A 22,478-nucleotide genomic window follows, 5' to 3' on the forward strand; every position below is an offset into this window, starting at 1 on the left:
GAAATGCAACTGGGTAGTTAGAGTCCATGTAATTGTACTTTGCTCGTGGAAGGAGTGGGATTATTGAGGTGAATGAAAATTTTATTTTCCTTGTAGTCAAGGTCTGTTGGGTTTGTTTTCTCCTAAGGGACAGGAAGACAACAGATTTTGAAGCTATCTATCTTCATCTGAACACTCCAACTCTCCTCTCCCTCTGACATCACCAGCTCTGTTCCCCCATCCCCATCCCAGCTCTAATCCTTCACCATTCCCTCTGACCTTCCCCTCTCTGAGACAGACGTTCTGTTCTCAGTAAGGGCCTCACCTTTGTCCCACCTTGACTGCACCCCTGTGAGTTCCGCATCCGCCATGACATTAAGCTCTTCTTCCGCCTCCTCCATCTCCAAACCCACTTCTTTGGCAAGGATTCCACACCCTGCGCTGGTGATCCCCTTCTCCCATCTTCAACCCACTTCCTCTTCTTGGACACGCCGCTCTGGTTTTCTGCTTGCTCCGGATCTTTTCATCTCAAGTTGCCGATGAGACATTAACCATCTTGATTTCAGCACTCTTTTCTCCTAATCAAACTTACCCCTTCTGAACGCACTGCCCTCCACTTTTTCCACACCAATCCCAACTTTACCATCAAACCCGGGTGCTGTTGTAGTGTGGCGCTCTGACCTCGACCTTGCTGAGGCCAGGCAGCAACTCTCAGACACCTCCTCAAACCTACCCCTTGAAGGGGACTCCACTCGAGACCATCAGAAAACTGCCTTTGACACCATCACTGACCTCATCCACTACCATCAAACTCATAGTTCCCTTACCCCGCACTGCTCACTTCTTCCTCCTACCCAATATCCACAAACTGGACTGTCTGGGTTGGCCTCTTGTCTCTGCCTGCTCCTGCCCCACTGAAATTGTGTCCTTGTATCTCAGTTCCATTCTATCCCCCTTGGTTCAGTCCCTTCCCACCTATACCTGCAACACTTCTCATTTCCTCGAGATGCTCAGTAACTCTCAGTTTCTTGGCCCTGATGGCCTCGTCTACACCACGGATGTTCTGTCTCTATACACTTTCTACCTCCCCCGTCAAGAGGGTCTCAAAGCTCTGCTTCCCTCTTGACTAAAGAACCAACCAATCCCCCTCCACCATCACCCTTCTCCGTCTGGCACCTTGAACAATCTTTCCTTTGGACTTTCTCCAGACTCAAGGGGTAGCCATGGGCAAACGCATGGGCCCCAGCTATGTCTGCCTTCTCACTAGCTATGTAGAACAGTCCATGTTCAAAGCTGTTACTGGTTATACTCCCCCAACTCTACCTCCGCTACATTGATGACTGCTTCATGCACCCATGCTGAGCTCATCCATTTTATCAACTTTACTTCTAACTTCTTCCCTGCCCTAAAGTTCACTTGGCCCTCCTCTGACATCTTACTCCCCTTTCTTGATTTCCCTGTCTCCATCTATAGAGACAAACTGTCAACTCGACAATACTTCTCCTTCCCTCCACCCCCTTTCCTGTAAAAATGCTAGTCCCTTTTCTCAGTTTGTTTGCCTCCGCCACATCTATTCCCAGGAAGTGGCTTTCCATTCCAGGACATCAGAGATGTCCTCCTCGTTTAAAGAAAGGGGTTTACCTTCCTCCACTATAGATGCTGCCCTCACCCACATCTCCTCCATTTCCTGGACATCTGTGCTCACCCCATCTTCCCTCTGCCTTAACAGTCAGTCCCTCTTGTCCTTACCTACCACCCCATCAGCCTACGCATGCAACACATTATCTTCTGCAACTTCTGCCATCTCCAGAAAGATCCTACCACTGAACCTATCTTTACCTCCCCCCTCCCCCACCTTCCGCAGGATCGCTCCCTCCGTGATTCCCTTGTCCATTTATCCCTCCCAGCACTTATCCCTGCAAGCGGCCGAAGTGCCACACCTGCCCACACACCTCCTCCCTCACCTCCATTCAGGGGTCCCAGGCAGACCTTCCAGGTGAGGCAAAACTTCTCCTGCAAATCTGCTGGGCTCACCTATTGTGTCCAATGCTTCCGATGCGGCCTTCAATACATTGGTGAGATCTATTGTAAATTTGGGGACCGCTTCATTGAGCACCTCCTCTCCATCAGCCACAAGTGGGACTTCCTGGTGGCCAAACATTTTAATTCCGATTCCTATTCCTGTTCCGAGATGTTGATCCATGGCCTCCTTTTTAACCAAGTTGAGGCAACCCTCAGGGTGGAGGAGCAACACCTTATATTCTATCTGGGTAGCCTCCAATCTAATGGCATGAATATCGATTTCCCCTTCTGTTAAACAAATTCCATCCCCTTACCTCTATTCCCCACTCTGACCATTTACCTATTACTTACCCCTGGGTCCCCTCCTCTTCCCCTTTTTCCTATGGTCCGCTCTCCTCTCCCATCAGATTTCTTCTTCTCCAGCCTTTGACCTTTCCCACCCACCTGGCTTCATCTATCACCTTCCAGCTATCCTCCTTCCCCTCCCCCAACCTTTTTATTCTCGCATCTTCCCCTTCCTTCTCGGTCCTGAAGAAGGGTCTCAGCCCGAAATGTTGACTATCTTATGTTACGTACCCCGTAACTGGGTTGCCAAACCAGCAGAAATGGATCACTCGGTTGGAGTCTGGAGTACTAGAACTAAGAAAGTTTTATTAAAGAAACAAGCAACACAGTAATCGAAAGGATAATAAATGCAACAATTCAACAATGATAAACACACATGTGCACAGAATTAAGATAACAGCATCAATCAAGCTCTATCGTTGTCTGGGGTAAATGATCAAATTTCAAAGTGACTCAAAGTTCAGTCCAGTTAGTAGTTCAGTTCGCAGTAATCGTTGCCATGGCGATGGACAACGTGGGGGAAGAGAGACAGAGAACAGGAACAACTGATCATTCAGAGCACTGCTTCACTCACAGACTGGCGAGATGGCTCACAAGCAACTTTTGGGCGGGTCCTTGGTGATGTCACCTGAGGTCACCGACTGTGACCCCTCCTCCAGATGCGGTCGATCCTCTGCAGTGAACCCGGCACCCAGGCAAGGGCGGACACACACCGGGTTCCCGCTGATCGTACCTTTCCACCCTGGTCGTTGTCTGGTACTTCTCACCCACTCGTGAGAGGCGCACCGCTTCCAGGGTCTCGTTACCTCGGGTGGCGTGTGTCCTGCCTTAGCGAACCGGTCCCTTTTTATCCCCCTGCTGGGGTATCGCCTGTCCCTCACTTCAAACAGTTCAAGGTTCAAAGAGGGGAGCCGCTCCAGACAGCTCTTCCTCCCACATCCCTTCATTACACATCTCCAGACGCTGCTCCATTGTTCCTTATCTCTCCTTCCCCTGAGGGCAGGTGGCAGACCAACTGCTGATGCCACTGATGCTAGCCCAGGCCAGCAAACATCTTAATTTTATGTGTATTCTTGTAACACTATTCACTTCCATAGATCCTGCCTGACCTGCCGAGTGTGTGTTATTTTGAATCTAAAACAAAGAGAAAAATTACACATGGCCTTACTTCATCAAGAATAGAGAGAGAAGTCTGTGAGAGATAATGAAACATTGCCCAAGGGTGGAAGTTAAGCATGCCGACTCATGTTTATTCTTCAAGCACAATGTTGGTAGTGATCCACACATTTGTAGTTCTAATTCATAGAAATGGATTCTGTTTCTTCCATTTCTGGCCTCAAGTTTATTTTAAAGGCTTTCGAATCTTTGAGATTTATGATCAATGAGACATTATCCCATTCAACCAAGTCCACACTGCAATCATTGGGAATTAGGAATGAAATTTATTCAAAATTGATTTGTGATCGGGCAACAAAGGCTGATTTTTGTGAGTCCAGAGTGTGTAAGGATTCTCACCATGCAGTATGCATCAGAGAACTAGATTTGTGAAGTCACATTAGTATATGCACTGCTTTATTACGTGCACTGAGCATTTACAAGTTGTTTATTTTCCTGCAAATTTTGGAAATTCTGCTTATTTGTCATGCCATGGGATTTCAAATTTGACATGTTTCAAATGGTGGAGCAGTATCTCTTCTTTGGTTGTCTTATATATAAACCCTGGTTTGGAAAGGGAAAGATGTGCTTGACTAACAACCTTGACAATATTGAAAATTTAGATAAAGTTCCACGTAAACAGTTACTAATTAAAAGGCTCATGAGACCTCAGTGGAAGAAATGTTCTAATAAATGAGCTTCAATAAATGGGTGCTTTTAGAAGGTTGTCGGGATTGGAGTTGGAAGAATGGAAGTGATAAGATGGTTAAAGAAGACAAACAAGACAGATTTTGCTCTTCTCCAGTTGACTATATAACACTTTAATGAGAACTTCACTTTCCAGTGCTCTTGAAAGCAGATTATTCACTCACTGCACTAAAGACCCTTCCTGTTCCCTTTGCTACATACATTCAAGTATCATTTTTTGATTTAGAACATTTTAAATTTATTATATATTTGAATATAATATGAATATATTTTTTAAAATCAACTCCTAACTCCATAGTAGATCAATTGAGAGTGTTTGGCATTGACAGAACAGGTTGCACCTTTAACCTTTCAACCCTGTTTAATGTGTTATTAATTGGAAGCGATGAGCTTGATTCTTGATCTAATGTGCATCAGGTATCCCAAACCAAATCTGTGAACATGTCAGCTGAACAGTTTGAATATCACATGCCTCCCGTTGCCATGGCAGCCAGCCAGCAGTATGCTGTGCTCAATTTGCTGTACAATATGTAAAAATGGAACTTGCATTTTTCAGTATTCACATGTTTCTGTACTGTGTTCCTAGCAAAAGTTAGGGTTTGATCTACATATGTAGTTCCAATAGTAAAGCCAACACTATCCGTGATAGTGGAGCTAAAGAGTCTTGGAAACTTTCAAATGGAAAGTTTTAAGTCAGTCAAGCAGGAAGGACATAAAGTAGATAAAAGTGACAACAGGAGAAGTTTTGATCTTGATTGAGAGTATAAAAACATTCTATACTCTTCTTAAACAATATTGCTCCGCATGAAAAATTAATGTAATTTTTTTTTCATAATAGGCTGGAGGGAGTGTAGCTTGAATGCCCAAGAATTATACCGGGCCTTAAAGGATTAAAATATAGAGATACTATGTAAACTTGCCATCAGTTTCTTCCAGTATGAGCAGATATCTGATTGAGGATCTAATCTGACAGATGTTCAAAGACCATTTCTTTGATGGAAAATCTTATCAGAGAGATTTATCATCTTCAATTCACAAAATAACAGAAAGCTATGGGCAGAGTGAGGCTGGCTATTTATCCCAGTGAGACCTTACCAGCTGAAGAGCAATTCATCTCATCCAACTCCCAACTTTTGTCCTTCCCTCAGCTTCAATTTGAATCCAGCTACTGACTATGTAAAGAAAACTCTCCTCTCTCTCTCTCCCCTCCCCTCCTCTCTCCCCTCCTCTCTCCCCTCCTCTCTCCCCTCCTCTCTCCCCTCCTCTCTCCCCTCCCCTCTCCCCTCCCCTCTCCCCCTCCCCTCTCTCTCCCCTCCCTCCCCTCTCTTCTCCCCCCTCTCTCTCTCCCCTTTCTCACACACCCTCTCCTCACCCCCCTCCCCCCTCCTGCCCCCCCGAAGTGAAATGATTCACTTTGAAAGGTCAAATTTGAAGGCAGAATACAGGGTTAATGATAGGATTCTTAACAGTGTGGAGAAATAGAGAAATAGAGGGATTTCAGGATCCAAGTTCCCTCAAAGTTGCCATGCAAGTTGATAGGGTTGTTAGGAAGCCATATGGTGTGTTGGCCTTCATTAATTGGGGGATTGAGTACAAGAGCCTTGAAGTAATGTTACAGTTCTATAAAGACTTGGTTAATTCACACATGGAATATTGTGTTCAGTTCTGGTCACCTCATTATAGGATGTTGAAGTTTTAGAGAGAATGCAGAAGAGATTTACCAGGAAGCTGCTTGGAGTAGACAGCATGTTATATGAGGAAAGGATGAGCAAGCTAGGGCTTTTCTTTTTGGAACAAAAGTGGATGAGAGATGATTTGATAGAGGTATACAAATGATAAAAAGCATAGATCGAGTGGATAGCCAGAGACTTTTCCCAGGGCAGAAATGAGTAATACAATGGGGAATGATCTTAAGGTATTTGAAGGAATGTATCGGGGGATGTCAGAGGAAAGATTTTTACACAGGGTTGAAGATTTCGAGTCATGGAAAATAAGCCCATTAAGAAATTTAGATCAAAGGCAGTAAATAAAATTGAAGAAAAGTACTTTCTCTATGTCTTACATCTCCATTGATAATCATTAGATGAAGGCTTTGGAATGCCCTAAAATGTGTAATGTTTATATAAACCAAAGGGGGAAGCTCACCTTAGGCAGTGATTGGCTAACAAGGTCTGTTGCTTGGACAGAAGGCTTGTAAATAAAGCTCAGGATTCTACTGCAGCTCAAGGACTTCTGGTTTGCTCTACTCGGGAACAAGTAAAGCTCTATGTCCCATGGTACCTCTACCCATCTTTACTTGGCCAACAAAGAAGACTTGAAAGAAATTGCAGAGAGCTGGTCTGAATGCCCTCTGTGATATTTATTCTGCAGAAGTTTTTATGAAGTCAGGAGAGGCAGCGGTGTGGTACACTGATTTGAATTGGATCAAACCAGATGACTGCCCCCAAGAAAGCAAAGTCATCCTGTCCAGGAGGCGTTGTTCCTTGGGTACTGAGGGAATGAAGAGTGGAAGCTGCAAAAGCACCAGACAAAGTTTTCTGTTTATCCCCAGATATTGGAGCTAGTGCCAGAGGACAAGAGAAGTGAAAATATTATAGACCGGTTTAGCAAATGGGATACAGATAAAGACAGTAAATACAGATCAATCAAGTTTGTATCATCGGTGGAGAAACATTTAGAAATGTATTGAAAATATCATTATTTGATTTTGAACAATATGGACCAATAATTGAAAATCAGCTGGCATTGTTCAAATTAAATTGTGTTTAACCAATTGGGTGTTAATTTTATGGGTTTGGTATATGGATTTTAAAAAGGCACTTGACAAAGTATCACAAAAAAACCTTATTAGCAAAATGAAGGCATGTAGAATTAAATGTAGAGTGGTTATATGGACAAGAAGTCATGGTAAGTTGTTTATTAGTCTAGAGGGATGTACGAAAGAGTTTTCTCTGGAGAGTATATGATAATGACTTGAATTTAGATATACAGGGAAATAATTCCAAAGATTTTTGGACTGAATGATCCTCAGAAGTATGACAAATAATAAATCAGTTAACAACAGGCATTCGATGGACACAATCAGACAAATAGTCGATGAAGTTTAACACAGAGAAATGTAACGATGGAAGAATATGGAGAGAAAACATGACCTAACTGATTACATTTTAGGAAGGAAGAGACAAGGTGTATATCTACACAAATCTTTGAAGACAGCAGAATAATTGGAGAAGGCTATTGAAATCTCTATGGGAATCTTGAAAATATTGCTGGAGAAGTGGATTGAAAAACAACTGTTAAAAATGTTGGCACTAGACTGCAAGTACTGGAGCAACACACAGAGGAGTTGGAGGAACTCAGCTGGTCAGGCAGCATTTATGGAGGGAAATGGACTGTCGGACTGAAAACCTATATCTACTTATAGACACGGCATTTTGGAAGTATGTAAAGACTTGTAGAGGATGCAGAAGAAAGTTACTAAAGTGGTATTAGGGACAAGAATCTTTAATTATACGAAGACTTGTAAAGCAGTGGTTGTACTACTTCAGGCAGACAAGATTAAGAGGAGACATTCAGAATCAAGAACTTGTATTAATGAGAAGGGACTTGCTGGCAAAGTCATCAGTTACATAGCATGGATACAGCCCTTTCAAACCAACTCATTCATGCTGACCAAGATACTTGTCTAAGCTAATCCTTTTTGCCTGAGTTTATCCCATATCCCTATACAATTTTCCTGTCCATTTAATTGACTAAATTTCAAATCTTTTAATTGTACTTGCCGCTACCACTTCCTTTGGCAGCTCGTTCCCCTTTTAGAATTTTCCCCTTTCATGTTAAACCTCTGCCCTCTAGCTTTAAACTCCACCTACTCCAAATAGAAGACTGTGACTATCTATCTATGTTCCTTATAACTTTATAATCCTTTTATCATCACCCCTCAGACTTCTTTGCTTCAGGGAAAACAGTCCCAGCCTCTTCTTGTCACTCAAGCCCTCCTTCCACTCCGGACAACATCCTTGTGAAGCGATTCTGCACCCTCTCTAGCTTAGTCATTCAGATAGGATAGTGACCAAAGTGGCACACAATGCTCAAAGTGCAATGAAATCAAAATTCATAGCCTCGACAAATTCAGCAGTGAGATTTTCTACAGAAATGGACAGAAATTTGAAGGAAAATAAAATTAGATGGATATGAATGAGGAGCAGAGAAGCAGGACAAATTAGATAGCTCTATCAATTGACAAAGTGGAACAAAAGGCCTCTTTACTTAAAGAGGATACTAAAAGCTTTTTCAAGTATAGAAAGAGTAAAAGACAGGTGAGAGTAGATGTAGGACCGATAGAAAATGATGCTGGAGAAATTGTAATGGGAGGTAAGGAGTATTTTGCATCAGTCTTCACTGAGGAAGACATCAGCAGTATACCGGACACTCAAGGATGGCAGGGAAGAGAAGTGTGCGCAGTCACAATTACGACAGAGAAAGTACTCAGGAAGCTGAATAGGCTAAAGGTCGATAAATCTCCTGGACCAGATGAAATGCACCCGCGTGTTCTGAAGGAAGTAGCTGTGGAGATTGCGGAGGCATTAGCGATGATGTTTCAAAAGTCGATAGATTCTGGCATGGTTCCGGAGGACTGGAAGGTTGCAAATGTCACTCCGCTATTTAAGAAGGGCACAAGGAAGCAAAAAGGAAATTATAGACCTGTTAGCTTGACATCGGTGGTTGGGAAGTTGTTGGAGTCGATTGTCAAGGATGAAGTTACAGAGTACCTGGAGGCATATGACAAGATAGGCAGAACTCAGCATGGGTTCCTTAAAGGAAAATCCTGCCTGACAAACCTATTACAATTTTTTGAGGAAATTACCAGTAGGCTAGACAAGGGAGATGCCGTGGATGTTGTATATTTGGATTTTCAGAAGGCCTTTGACAAGGTGCCACACATGAGGCTACTTAACAAGATAAGAGCCCATGGAATTATGGGAAAGTTACATACGTGGATAGAGCATTGGAAACAGAGAGTGGGAATAAAGGGATCCTATTCTGGTTGACTGCCGGTTACCAGTGGTGTTCCACAGGGGTCCATGTTGGGGGCGCTTCTTTTTACATTGTGCATCAACGATTTGGATTATGGAATAGATGGCTTTGTGGCTAAGTTTGCTGACGATATGAAGATAGGTGGAGGGGCCAGTAGTGCTGAGGAAACAGAGAGTCTGCAGAGAGACTTGGATAGATTAGAAGAATGGGCAGAGAAGTGGCAAATGAAGTACAATGTTGGAAAGTGTATGGTTATGCACTTTGGCAGAAAAAATAAATGGGCAGACTATTGTTTAAATGGGGAAAGAATTCAAAGTTCGGAGATGCAACAGGACTTGGGAGTCCTCGTACAGGATACCCTTAAAGTTAACCTCCAGGTTGAGTCAGTAGTGAAGAAGGCGAATGCAATGTTGGCATTCATTTCTAGAGGAATAGAGTATATGAGCAGGGATGTGATGTTGAGGCTCTATAAGGCACTGGTGAGACTTCACTTGGAGTACTGTGGGCAGTTTTGGTCTCCTTATTTAAGAAAGGTTGTGCTGACGTTGGAGAGGGTACAGAGAAGATTCACTAGAATGATTCTGGGAATGAGAGGGTCAACATATGAGGAACATTTTCCGCTCTTGGACTGTATTCCTTGGAGTTAAGAAGAATGAGGGGAGACCTCATAGAAACATTTTGAATGTTGAAAGGCATGGACAGAGTGGATGTGGCAAAGTTGTTTCCCATGATGGGGGAGTCTAGTACGAGAGGGGATGACTTAAGGATTGAAGGGCGCCCATTCAGAACAGAAATGCGAAGAAATTTTTTTAGTCAGAGGGTGGTGAATCTATGGAATTTGTTGCCACGGGCAGCAGTGGAGGCCAAGTCATTGGGTGTATTTAAGGCAGAGATTGATAGGTATCTGAGTAGCCAGGGCATCAAAGGTTATGGTGAGAAGCCGGGGGAGTGGGACTAAATGGGAGAATAGATCAACTTATGATAAAATGGCGGAGCAGACTCGATGGGCCGAATGGTTGACTTCTGCTCCTTTGTCTTATGGTCTTATGGTCTTACTTGCCGGATCATTCTAGAAGCAGAGAAAGAAAATAGGAAAAATACAGGAATTACAGGGATGTTCAACATCAAAGAAGAAGGTTGAAGAGAAACCAAATGAGTCTGGGATAACTATCCAAATGAGATGGATATGTTATTATTCTATTATGGATTTATTGAGTATACCCACAAGAAAATTAATCTCAAGGTTGTATATGATGACATATATGTACTTTGATAATAAATTTGCTTTGAACTTTAAATTTCAACTAAGATGGATCAGGCAGGTTATGTATACATGCAATTTGATTTTTTTTTCTTATTAACCTGTTCATCAAGAAGAAACATTGACCATCTTTGTGCTCTCTCTCCATTCTACATTTGAATCCCTCTGCAGTTGAAGTTCTTTGCATTTGGAATCTACTGATGAGAAAAAAATTAGGAGTAAAACAAATACAAGAATCTGAAGCAAACAAAAAAAAGAACTGCTGGAGGATCTCAGCACGGCAGGCAAGGGAATAGTTGGTAGTTCAGGCCAAACTGACCATTCTGTTGCCTCCAGAGATGCTGCTTGAGTTCTTTCAATAGTTTACTTTTTGCTTGAGTGAAAGTAGTTGTGACGCTACAGCAATTTGCTGTCGATCAAACTTCCTGTAATTTATTGAGAAAGCCAGTGAAAATGGTTGCTAAATTAAGCGTCGATTAAGTGCTTGGATTTAAATTTCTCTTGCTCTGGTTTTTGAAGATTTTATCTAGGACAAAGAAATAAAGAGATCGTTATTTTAGATTTTGCAATCACAGCTATGGGTTATGTCCACAAGTAACACTTTCATGATCACTTTTGCAATAACTGAGGAATCTTTGAACAGATGTTCTGTTCCAGGGATATTCATTTATGCAGCTTGAACTGAATATGTTTCCTTGTCTCAAATAAACAGCTCAGAGAGCCCCCTGTTTTACCAGAGCAGAATCTATCTGTCCAAGAACTGCAGGTTCAGCTAGAACAGGAAAGACAACTTCGGGAGGATGAAAATGAAAAATTTACCAGCAAGATTCTTCAGGTGAGTTTAATCATTTTCTGAGATAAATTATAGATTAATGCAAGATGCTCAGATCAATTTGTAGTATAAAATGTGGTATTCTTACAGAAAGTTGTAGCATCACGTATTCCCAAATCTCATCTATGGTCGCTACTATTTTGGCTATTTGTGGTTCAGTCAATCTTTGGATCATCACCATTGTTTCTGGTCCTCCTTGACTAGAGGAGAGGTTCTGCATTTGACTGTGATCTCATCTGGAAAGAGTGTATGGACATTGGTTGGGGCACACACAAGGAATGATAGATAGACTGAGAAATCAGAGGGCAGCCAACACCCTTAGAACAATATACTAGCAGGAAAAGTGGTTTAAAATTCAGGATACTTTGGAGGGAATGGGGTGCCTTATTCTGGAGCATATGCAGGATGCTTTGATATTGACACAGAACACCCAGCTCCTAGGCCAAAATGTGGCTCGAGAGCATCATTATCTGGACCCTCACCTGTGCTCTTTCTTCCAGCCTGTGAATTTCATATATTACAAGTGCGTGGTTCCCAAAACTACAAGCTATTTACTGGTTTTGGGTTTGGATCAATGGTGAAACAGCTTGACATGTCCAAACTAAGAAATTTTACTGAGCTCAAGATTCCTGTCATATTCTTTTATGAGGGAAAGCCTATCAACTCCTTGTGCTCGCAACAGTGCACCTGAGATTGAGAGATCATGTTGGTCATGCGTATGTTTTCAAATCCTATTTGAGCCATAGTATGCAAATTATTTGAACATGGCATGGCAATTTTAGCTAGCCTGCAGGGAATTGGTGACTTTAGGCCCAAGGTTTCCAGGCTGTGCACCACTGAAGGTTTCCTCACCTCATAACTCGGTCTGTTACAGTCTAATTGAAAGAGATTGATTGTTGCAGTTAGTTAACAAGTCCATGATTGCTGCATTAGGATGCCAATAAGCAAACTCAATGGCCTTAATCTTTTCATTTTTCACAGTTCCTTTGCAGAAACGATTTAGGGGCTCTGATGGTAATGCATGTGAACCATTCTTAGGGATAAGGAACAGAAGGGTAAAGGCTTTGTGAGGGAAGGGAGAAGAGAATGAAAAATTACTAGTGTAAAAAGTTGGGGAAGGGATAATCATGCTCCAGTGGAATTAATTAACCACTATGTTTCCACTGATTAAAGTTATGTTTAGTTTTCCCGTTCTGAATTGCCAGCCAGGATATTGAAGCTATGTGGAGATGCAATGGGAAATTCCTAACTTCAACAACAGCGTGTAGTTCTTGAAAGTTAAGAAGATCTTAATCTTCAAAGCAAAATAAAAGCGATTAAACAAAGAAATCTTCTCCATTTTTTTAAATTAAGTGCAATCGTGAACAATAGCCAGATCAGAAATGCTGATCAAGTCAACTAGTTCCCAAAGAGAACTCTGATAGGCCAATCAGATGGTTCACTGCTGCTCAGCTTCAGAACACAAAAAAAATCATATGTACAATTAAGAAACATTAAAAAATAGTGGAAATACTGGAGACATGATGATCATGATGAATTCTGCTGGAGAGAGACATTTATACACATGCTGTCCTCCATAATTCAAAGAGAGTGAAGGATAAGGTTGCAGGTTGACAAAATGTGGCAGGAGCACTTGGAACTAAAAACTAATCCCTACCGGGAGAAAACAGCACCTGTTCTCTCTGCACTGTTCTCCAGCAGTTTAAGGACTAAGTCCAGCCAGAAAATAACTCACAAGTGCTCTTGAAAGTCAGGTATTAACCCTACCTACCAACAACCAAGCATTGCCATCCTGGTCCCCTTCATGATAGCTTATGAAGAAGCCTGTGACTTCCCTCCCAGAGATGATAGGTGTTTGTGCACTCAACTCTTGAAGGCTTGGACCCCATCGTCGCAGATGTTTCCAACCACAGCATCTGGAAGGCTGTTCCAAATTCTGATAGCACAGTGAATGAAGCTTCTATCCAGTGTGTAGGTTCTCGCATCAGGCATAGAAACAGCATGAGCAGGCATAGATAAACTTGATCATGTGGTGCACCATCTCTCATAAGGTGAAGGCAGCATGGTGCGAAGTTCTGCAAGGCTGTGGCTGATGTGCATTTTGTATAGCACAGTAGCTGCAGCAACCAGTCATCTGCGGTGTAAGCTATTGATGGCTAGTTTCTCACGAGCTGTGACTTCATCTACTCTTATAATCCTGAGAGCCTTTCTCTGAATGGAATCAAGCTGGTTGAGGACACTCTTGAGGCATTCATCCATGATAAGCAGGCATTCTCCATGATACTTCGTACCTGGGCTTTGTAAACCGTAAAAGGACAAATAACAAATAAAAAAACCCAGGAATAGATTATTAAACTGTATTGGAATGCATACAGTAAAATCTTGGTCCAAGTTGATTCATTGGTAACTTTCAAAGGGATTGTAAATATATGGATAGGAGCTGCACAATTTCTGCTCAACAAGGGGATCACTGAAGTGACAGTAATTGATCAGCTTCATCCAAAAGCTGATGAATGATCAGAATCAGGTTATTTTCCTCTTTGACATAAGCTGTGAAATTTATTGTTTTGTAGAAACAGGACAGTGCAGGATAACAAATTACTATAATTTGCAATAAAAATAAAATGGTGTGAAGGAGTAATAGTGAGGTAGTGTTCATGGATCTCTGCTTCAGTGTTTCTTTCTGTTACACAGCTGAGTAATTAAGATACAAGAGCTAGCTTGCAGGCATGTGCAAGCATGCAGTTAAGTGGTCTTCTCTGATGTGTAGGGAGAAATTATTTTTTGTCTCCAACAGACTTTTTGAGGAAGGATCATTTTGTAACCAGAAATGTTGCTTTTGATAGACTTTCACAGTAAGTACTTACAGGGAATTTCAGCTCTGGTAACAAAGCGAATTGTCCCATATTCCCATATGTCCCATATTGTCATTTTGCCAACATTATTTGTAGAATTACACAGGCACCCACTCCACTCAGACCAAATAAAGATGAAGCAACTGCTTTCCTCCAAGGCAGGGAAACTGAAAAGCGTTGAAGCGAATGTCATCATGAAGATTCCTAGAGATCAGAAACATCTATAGCAAGCATGCCGAGAAAATTAAATTTTAATGCTTTTGGTGAAGATGCAAACAAAAACCTCTCTGTACATGTGCCTATTTGTGCATATGTTTGTAATCGGATTAATGTTCAATTGGGTTGCCTGTTGCCCTTTCTGTCTTCCCCTTCCAACCAAAGCACGTGTCCCTGTTTTCGTGTGGGAAGTAGAGGCAGATTAATCAAGTGACTTTTAAAAATGCCTTTGGGAGAGAAAAATCAGGTCCTTTAAAAAATGTGATAATTATTTTTTGCAATAAATATTGATGAAGTTCTAGAATATATGTAATTAATCTAATAACATCTTTTAAGTCTTGCCAGCTGATTTCATTGGGCAAAGATGACTTGAGGTGTTTTATTCTGATTCAAATGCATTGATGATTGAAAACATATTTTTAGATGTTTGCAAAGTGTGGTTTAGAATAATATGCAAAAGCTTTATTCAGGATCTGATTAATGGTGAGTAATGCAATGGGTTAGTATACAGAACTGAATCACATGCAAGTTAATGATAAATTTCCTGTGCCACTAAGGAAGACAAGGCAACACAGTGGGTTTGTTCACTATCTTTTTACACTTCAGCATATATTCGTTTCCAGTTCTAACAGACAACTACATAGATACTCTTCCATTTTGGCACTCTCTGTGTATGTTGGCAGTGTTAACTCAATTTAGGTTGGGGAAGTGGGGGATGGACAGGAAATCAACAAAATGGAGTTGGCAAAGGACTGGTAAACCTAGCCAGCTGTTGGTGCTGTAGAAGTAGTTGTGCCTCTGCTTAAATTAAATTTCATGCTGTTAAGATAATGTGGCCCTGGGCTATGAGTGGCCTGAAAGTACTTGATGCTAATACTGGATATAGAAATATGTGAGATCTTCTAACCTTTATAGGTCTGTGAAGGGTACATAGAAACATAGAAAACCTACAACACAATACAGACCCTTCGGCCCACAAAGTTGTGCCGAACATGTCCCTACCTTAGAAATTACTAGGCTTACCTATAGCCCTCTATTTTTCTAAGCTCCATGTACCTATTCAAAAGTCTCTTAAAAGACCCTATCGTATCTGCCTCCACCACCATTGCCGGCAGCCCATTCTATGCACTCACCACTCTCTGAGTAAAAAACTTACCCCTGACATCTCCTCTGTACCTACTCCCCAGCACCTTAAACCTGTGCCCTCTTGTGGCAACCATTTCACCCCTGGGAAAAAGCCTCTGACTATCCACACGATCAATGCCTCTCATCATCTTATACACCGCTATCAGGTCACCTCTCATCCTCCGTTGCTCCAAGGAGAAAAGGCGAAGTTCACTCAACCTATTCTCATAAGGCATGCTCCCCAATCCAGGCAACATCCTTGTAAATCTCCTCTGCACCCTTTCTATGGTTTCCACATCCTTCCTGTAGTGAGGCGACCAGAACTGAGCACAGTACTCAGTACCCAAGTGGGGTCTGACCAGGGCCCTATATAGCTGCAACATGACCTCTCGGCTCCTAAATTCAATTCCACGATTGATGAAGGCCAATACACTAAGCATTCTTAACCACAGAGTCAACCTGCGCAGCTGTTTTGAGCGTCCTATGGACTTGGACCCCAAGATCCTTCTGATCCTCCACACTGCCAGGAGTCTTACCACTAATACTATATTCTGCCATCATATTTGACCTACCAAAATGAACCACTTCACACTTATCTGGGTTGAACTCCATCTGCCACTTCCCAGCCCAGTTCTGCATCCTATCAGTGTTCCACTGTAACATTTGACAGCCCTGCACACTATCCACAACACCTCCAACCTTTGTGTTATCAGCAAACTTACTAACCAATCCCTCCACTTCCTCATCCAGGTCATTTATAAAAATCACGAAGAGTAAGTGCCCTAGAACAGGTCCCTGAGGCACTCTACTGGTTACTGACTTCCATGCAGAATATGACCTGTCTACAACCGCTCTTTGCCTTCTGTGGGCAAGCCAGTTCTAGATCCACAAAGCAATGTTTCCTTGGATCCCATGCCTCCTTACTTTCTCAATAAGCCTTGCATGGGGTACCTTATCAAATGCCTTGCTGAAATCCATATACACTACATCTACTGCTCTTCCTTCATCAATGTGTTTAATCACATCCTCAAAAAATTCAATCAGGCTTGTAAGGCACAACCTGCCCTTGACAAAGCCATGCTGATTGTTCCCGATCTTATTATACCTCTCCAAATGTTCATAAATCCTGCCTCTCAGGATCTTCTCCATCAACTTACCAACCACTGAAGTAAGATTCACTGGTCTATAATTTCCTGGACTATCCCTACTCCCTTTCTTGAATAAAAGAACAACATCCGCAACCCTCCAATCCTCTGGAACCTCTCCTGTCCCCATTGATGATGCAAAGATCATTGCCAGAGACTCAGCAATCTCCTCCCTCACCTCCCACAGTAGCCTGGGGTACATCTCATCCAGTCTTGGCGACTTATCCAACTTGATGCTTTCCAAAAGCTCCAGCACATCCTCTTTCTTAATATTTACATGCTCAAGCTTTTCAGTCTGCTGCAGTCATCACTACAATCACCAGGATCCTTTTCCATAGTGAATACTGAAGTAAAGTATTCATTAAGTACCTCTGCTATTTCCTCCGGTTCCATACATACTTTCTCACTGTCACACTTGATAGGTCCTATTCTTTCATGTCTTATCCTCTTGCTGTTCACATACTTGTAGAATGCTTTGGGGTTTTCCTTAATCCTGCCCGCCAAGGCCTTCTCATGGCCCCTTTTGGCTCTCCCATATAGATATGGGTATAGATAAGGTAAATAGCCACAGTCTTTTTCCTGGAATAGTGAGGACCAAAGCTGGAACCATAGGTTTAAGTGAAAGGGGAAATATTTATAAGGGTCCTGAGAGGCAACTTTTCCATCCAACTGAGTGGTGTGTATATGGAACAAGCGGGAGATGGGTACAGTTACAACTTTTAGAGGGCATTTGGACTGGTACGTGAATGTGAAAGGGTTAGAGAGATATTTGACAAATAGAGGAAATGGAACTAGCTTAGTTAGGCAACCTGGCAGCATTGGCGAGTTGAGGTGAAAGTCTGTTTTCCATGCTCTATAACCCTGTGACTCTAAGTTTGCCCTATTTTCAGTCCTCTGAGACAATAATGTGGGGGCACAGAATCTCATTGAAACCTATTAAATATTGAAAGGCTTAGATAGAGTGGATGTGGAGAGCATGTTTCCATAGTGGGTGATTTTAGGACCAGAGGGCACAACCTCAGAATAGAGGAATTTCTTTAGTGAGAGGGTAGACAATCTGTGAAATTCATTGCCACAGACGGCTGCAGAGGCCAGGTCATCGAGTATATTTAATGTGATGTTTGGTAGTTTCTTGATTAGTCAGGGCATCACAGGTTACAGGGAGAAGGCACGGGAATGGGTTGAGAGGGATAATAATTCAACCATGATGGAATGGCAGAGCAGACTCGATGGGCCAAGTGTCCTAAATCATCTCCTATGTCTTCTGGCCTTGTGGTGCGTGTTGAAGCGTGGAATAATATCTCAGTTTTTCATTGGATTATTGTGTAAGTCTTGAAAAGAATTACTATGTTTCAATATTAAGATTTGAGTTCTATTAATTTCATGACACTTATAGTACTTTTTTGTTCTACTATTTGCCTTGTGACAGATTGAAGAGGAAAACCAGAAGAATCTACTGAGGAAAGATTATGAAGTGCAAAGCCTGAACCTACAGAACAGGCTGGAGCAAAAGTCCTGGAGTCATGAGAGGACTCTGCTACTGCAGGAGATGAGAATGTTCAAACAGAACAGCTTCCTGTTCTATGTCAAACTCAAATGGTTGCTTAAACACTGGCGGCAAGGAAAAAAAATAGAGTATGGAGGGGAGGATATCCTGGAGGTAGGCCTGACATTCTCAGTGTAGTCTCTTTTCAGAGGTTCCAGTTTATTGCATCGTGTGTGAGGTAAACAGTAAAAATTATATATTATGGGAGGTAAATAGTAAAAATGATATGAGCATTATTTTTAATTCTAGTGGAAAAGCAAAATTCTATTGGAAATCTGATACTGAAACAGAACACGTTGAAAGCATCTGTAAAATCTGAAAAGTAGAGTTGACATTTCGTTAGAACCAGAAAAACTTAGGATAAACTGATTTTTAAAAAATGGAAAAGGAACAAAAGAAAATGACTTTGGCATAGAAAATAAAAATAAATGACAAAAGGAGATAGTACTACAAGATCAGAATCAGGTTTATTTTCACCGGCATGTGCCGTGAAATTTGTTAACTTAGCAGCAGCAGTTCAATGCAATACATAATATAGAAGGGGGGGAATAAATAAATAAGTAAATCAATTACAGTATATGTATATTGAATAGATTAAAGTCATGCAAAAACAAAAATAATATATGTTAAAAAAAAGTGAGGTAGTGTCCAGTGGTTCAATGTCCATTTAGGAATCCGATGGCAGAGGGGAAGAAGCTGTTCCTGAGTCACTGAGTGTATGCCCTTGGGCTTCTGTACCTCCTAATTGATGGTAACAGTGAGAAAAGGGCATGCTCTGGGTGCTGGAGGTCCTTAATAATGGGCACTACCTTTCTGAGACACCACTCCTTGAAGATGCCCTGGGTACTTTGTAGGCTAGTACCCAAGATGGAGCTGACTAAATTTACAACCTTCTGCAGCTTCTTTCAGTCCTGTGCAGTAGTGCCCCCTCCCCCATTCAGACAGTGATGAAGCCTGTCAGAATGCTCCCCACAGTACATTAATGGAGGTTTTTGAGTGTATTTGTTGACAGACCAAATCTCTTCAAACTCCTAATGAAGTATACTCACTGTCTTGCCTTCTTTATAACTGCATCGATATGTTGGGACCAGGTTAGATCCTCAAAGATCTTGATACCTAGGAACTTGAAACTGCTCACTCTCTCCACTTCTGATCCCTCTATGAGGATTGGTATGTGTTCCTTCGTCTTACCCTTCTGGAAGTCCGCAATCAGCTCATTCGTCTTACTGACATCAAGTGCCAAGTTGTTGCTGCGACGCCACTCCACCAGTTGCCATGTCTCACCCCTGTACACCCTCTCGTCACCACCTGAGATTTTATCAACAATGGTTGTATCATCAGCAAATTTATAGATGGTATTTGAGCTATGCTAGCCACACAGTCATGGGTATAGGGAGAGTAGAGCAGTGGACGAAGCACACACCCCTGAGATGCGCCAGTGTTGATTATCAGTGAGGAGGAGATGTTATCACCAATCCGCACAGATTGTGGTCTTCTGGTTAGAAAATCAAGGATCCAATTGCAGAGGGAGGTACAGAGGCCCAGGTTCTGTAACTTCTCAATCAGAATTGTAGGAATGGTGATTTTAAATGCTGATCTATAGTTGATGAACAGCGTCCTGACGTAGGTGTTTGTATTGTCTTGGTCGTCTAAAGCCAGTTAAAGAGCCGTTGAGATTGCATCTGCCTTTGACCTATTGTGGCAATAGGCAAAATTCAATAGGTCCAGGTCTTTACTTACTGAGGCAGGAACTCAGTCTAGTCATGACCAACCTCTCAAAGCATTTCATCACTGTAGATGTGAGTGCTACTGGGCAGTAGTCATTAAGGCAGCTCACATTATTCTTCTTAGGCACTGGTACAATCGTTGCATTTTTGAAGCAAGTGGGAACTTCCACCCATAGCAGTGAGAGGTTGAAAATATCCATGAATACTCCTACCTGTTCGGCACAGGTTTTCAGAGCCTTACCAGGTACTCCATCAGGACCTTCTGCCTTGTGAGGGTTCACTCTCTTTAAAGGCAGCCTAACATCGGCTTATGAGACAGAGATCACAGGGTCATCAGGTGCAGCAGGGATCTTCACAGTTGTAGTTATATTCTCCCTTTCAAAGTGGGCGTTGAAAGCGTTGAGTTCATCTGGTAGTGAAGCATCGCTAACATCCATGCTATTGGGTTTCGTTTTGTAGGATGTAATGTCTTACAAACCGTGCCAGAGTTGTCATTCTTCCAATGTCGCCTCCAACCTCATTCGAAATTGTCTCTTCGCCCTTGAAATAGCCCTCTGCAAATCATACCTGGTTTTCTGGTACAGGCCTGGGTTGCCAGACTTGAATGCCACAGATCTAGCTTTCAGCAGACGATGTACCTCCTGGTTCATCCACGACTTTTGGTTTGGGAATGTACAGTAAGTCTTTGTAGGCACACACTCATCCGTACAGGTTTTAATGAAGTTGGTAACAACTGCAGCATACTCATCCAGATTCAAAGATGAATCCCTGAATACAGTCCAGTCCACCGATTCAAAGCAGTCCTGTAGGCACTCCTGTGATTCCTTTGTCAATAGATTCTTGGTCCCCACTACTGGTGCTGCAGTCTTCAGTCTCTGCCTATTCCAAAGAGGAAGAAAGGATCTAAGAGGAGTAAGAGGCGACCATGGATGACAAGGGAAGTCAAGGACAGTATAAAAATAAAAGAGAGGTAGTATAACGTAGCAAGGATGAGCGGGAAGCCAGAGGATTGGGAGACTTTTAAGGAGCAACAGAAGGTAACTAAAAAGGCAATACGGGGGGGCGGAAAGATGAGGTACGAAGGTAAGCTAGCCAAAAAAATAAAGGAGGATAGTAAAAGCTTCTTTAGGTATGTGAAGAGGAAAAAATTAGTGAAGACCAAAGCTGGGCCCTTGAAGACAGAAACGGGTGAAATTATTATGGGGAACAAGGAAATGGCAGAGGAGCTGAACAGGTACTTTGGATCTGTCTTCACTAGGGAAGACACAAACAATCTCCCAGATGTAATAGTGGCCAGAGGACCTAGGGTACGGAGGAACTGAAGGAAATTCGCATTAGGCAGAAAATGGTGTTGGGTAAACTGACGGGACTGAATGTTGATAAATCCCCAGGGCCTGATGGTCTGCATCCTAGGGTACTTAAGGATGTGGCTGTAGAAATTGTGGACGCATTGGTAATCATTTTCCAGTTTTCTATGGATTCAAGATCAGTTCCTGCAGATTGGAGGGTAGCTAATGTTATCCCACTTTTTAAGAAAGGAGGGAGAGAGAAAACAGGCAATTGTAGACCAGTTACTCTGACATCCGTGGTGGGGAAGATGCTGGAGTCAATTATAAAAGATGAAATAGTGGTATATTTGGATAGAAGTAGCAGGATAGGTCCGAGTCAGCATGGATTTACAAAGGGGAAATCATGCTTGACTAATCTTCTGGAATTTTTTGAGGATGTAACTATGAAAATGGACATGGGAAAGCCAGTGGATGTAGTGTACCTGGACTTTCAGAAAGCCTTTGATAAGATCCCACATAGGATGTTATTGGGCAAAATTAGAGCAAGTGGTATTGGGGGTAGGGTACTGACATGGATAGAAAATTGATTGGCTGACAGTAGGGATTAACGGGTCCTTTTCAGAATGGCAGGCAGTGACTTAGTGGGGTACCGCAAGGTTCAGTGCTGGGACTGCAGCTATTTACAATATACATTAATGATTTAGATGAAGGGATTAAAAGTAACATTAGCAAATTTGCAGATGACACCAGGCTGGGTGACAGTGTGAAATGTGAGGAGGATGTTATGAGAATGCAGGGTGACTTGGACAGGTTGGGTGAGTGGGCAGATGCAGTTTAATGTGGATAAATGTGAGGTTATCCACTTTGGTGACAAGAACAGGAAGGCAGATTACTATCTGAATGGTGTCAAGTTAGGAAAAGGGGAAGTACAACGAGATCTTGGTGTCCTTGTTCATCAGTCACTGAAAATAAGCATACAGGTACAGCAGGCAGAGAAGAAAGCTAATGGCATGTTGGCCTTCATAACAAAGGGAGTTGAGTATAGGAGCAAAGAGGTCCTTCTGCAGTTGTACAAGGCCCTGGTGAGACCCCACCTGGAGTATTGTGTGCAGTTTTGGACTCAAAATTTGAGGAAGGACATTCTTGCTATTAAGGGAGTGCAGCGTAGGTTCACTGGGTTAATTCCAGGGATTGCGGGAATGTCATGTGTTGAAAGACTGGGCTTGCATACACTGG

General features: G+C 42.3%; 1 protein-coding gene across 3 annotated transcripts in view; it reads left to right on the forward strand.

The window, feature by feature from the left end:
* The window catches only part of LOC134351995 (microtubule cross-linking factor 1), a 219,489-nt gene that overhangs the window by 121,162 nt on the left and 75,849 nt on the right, over positions 1 to 22,478 (forward strand). For all 3 annotated transcript variants that reach the window (XM_063059028.1, XM_063059036.1, XM_063059020.1), the window contains exons 7-8: positions 11,220 to 11,342; positions 18,110 to 18,340. In XM_063059028.1, coding sequence (XP_062915098.1) covers positions 11,220 to 11,342; positions 18,110 to 18,340 — 354 coding nt within the window. The remainder of the gene's footprint in view (positions 1 to 11,219; positions 11,343 to 18,109; positions 18,341 to 22,478) is intronic.

This window comes from Mobula hypostoma, chromosome 1 (assembly GCF_963921235.1).
Source record: "Mobula hypostoma chromosome 1, sMobHyp1.1, whole genome shotgun sequence".
Lineage (NCBI taxonomy): Eukaryota > Metazoa > Chordata > Chondrichthyes > Myliobatiformes > Myliobatidae > Mobula > Mobula hypostoma.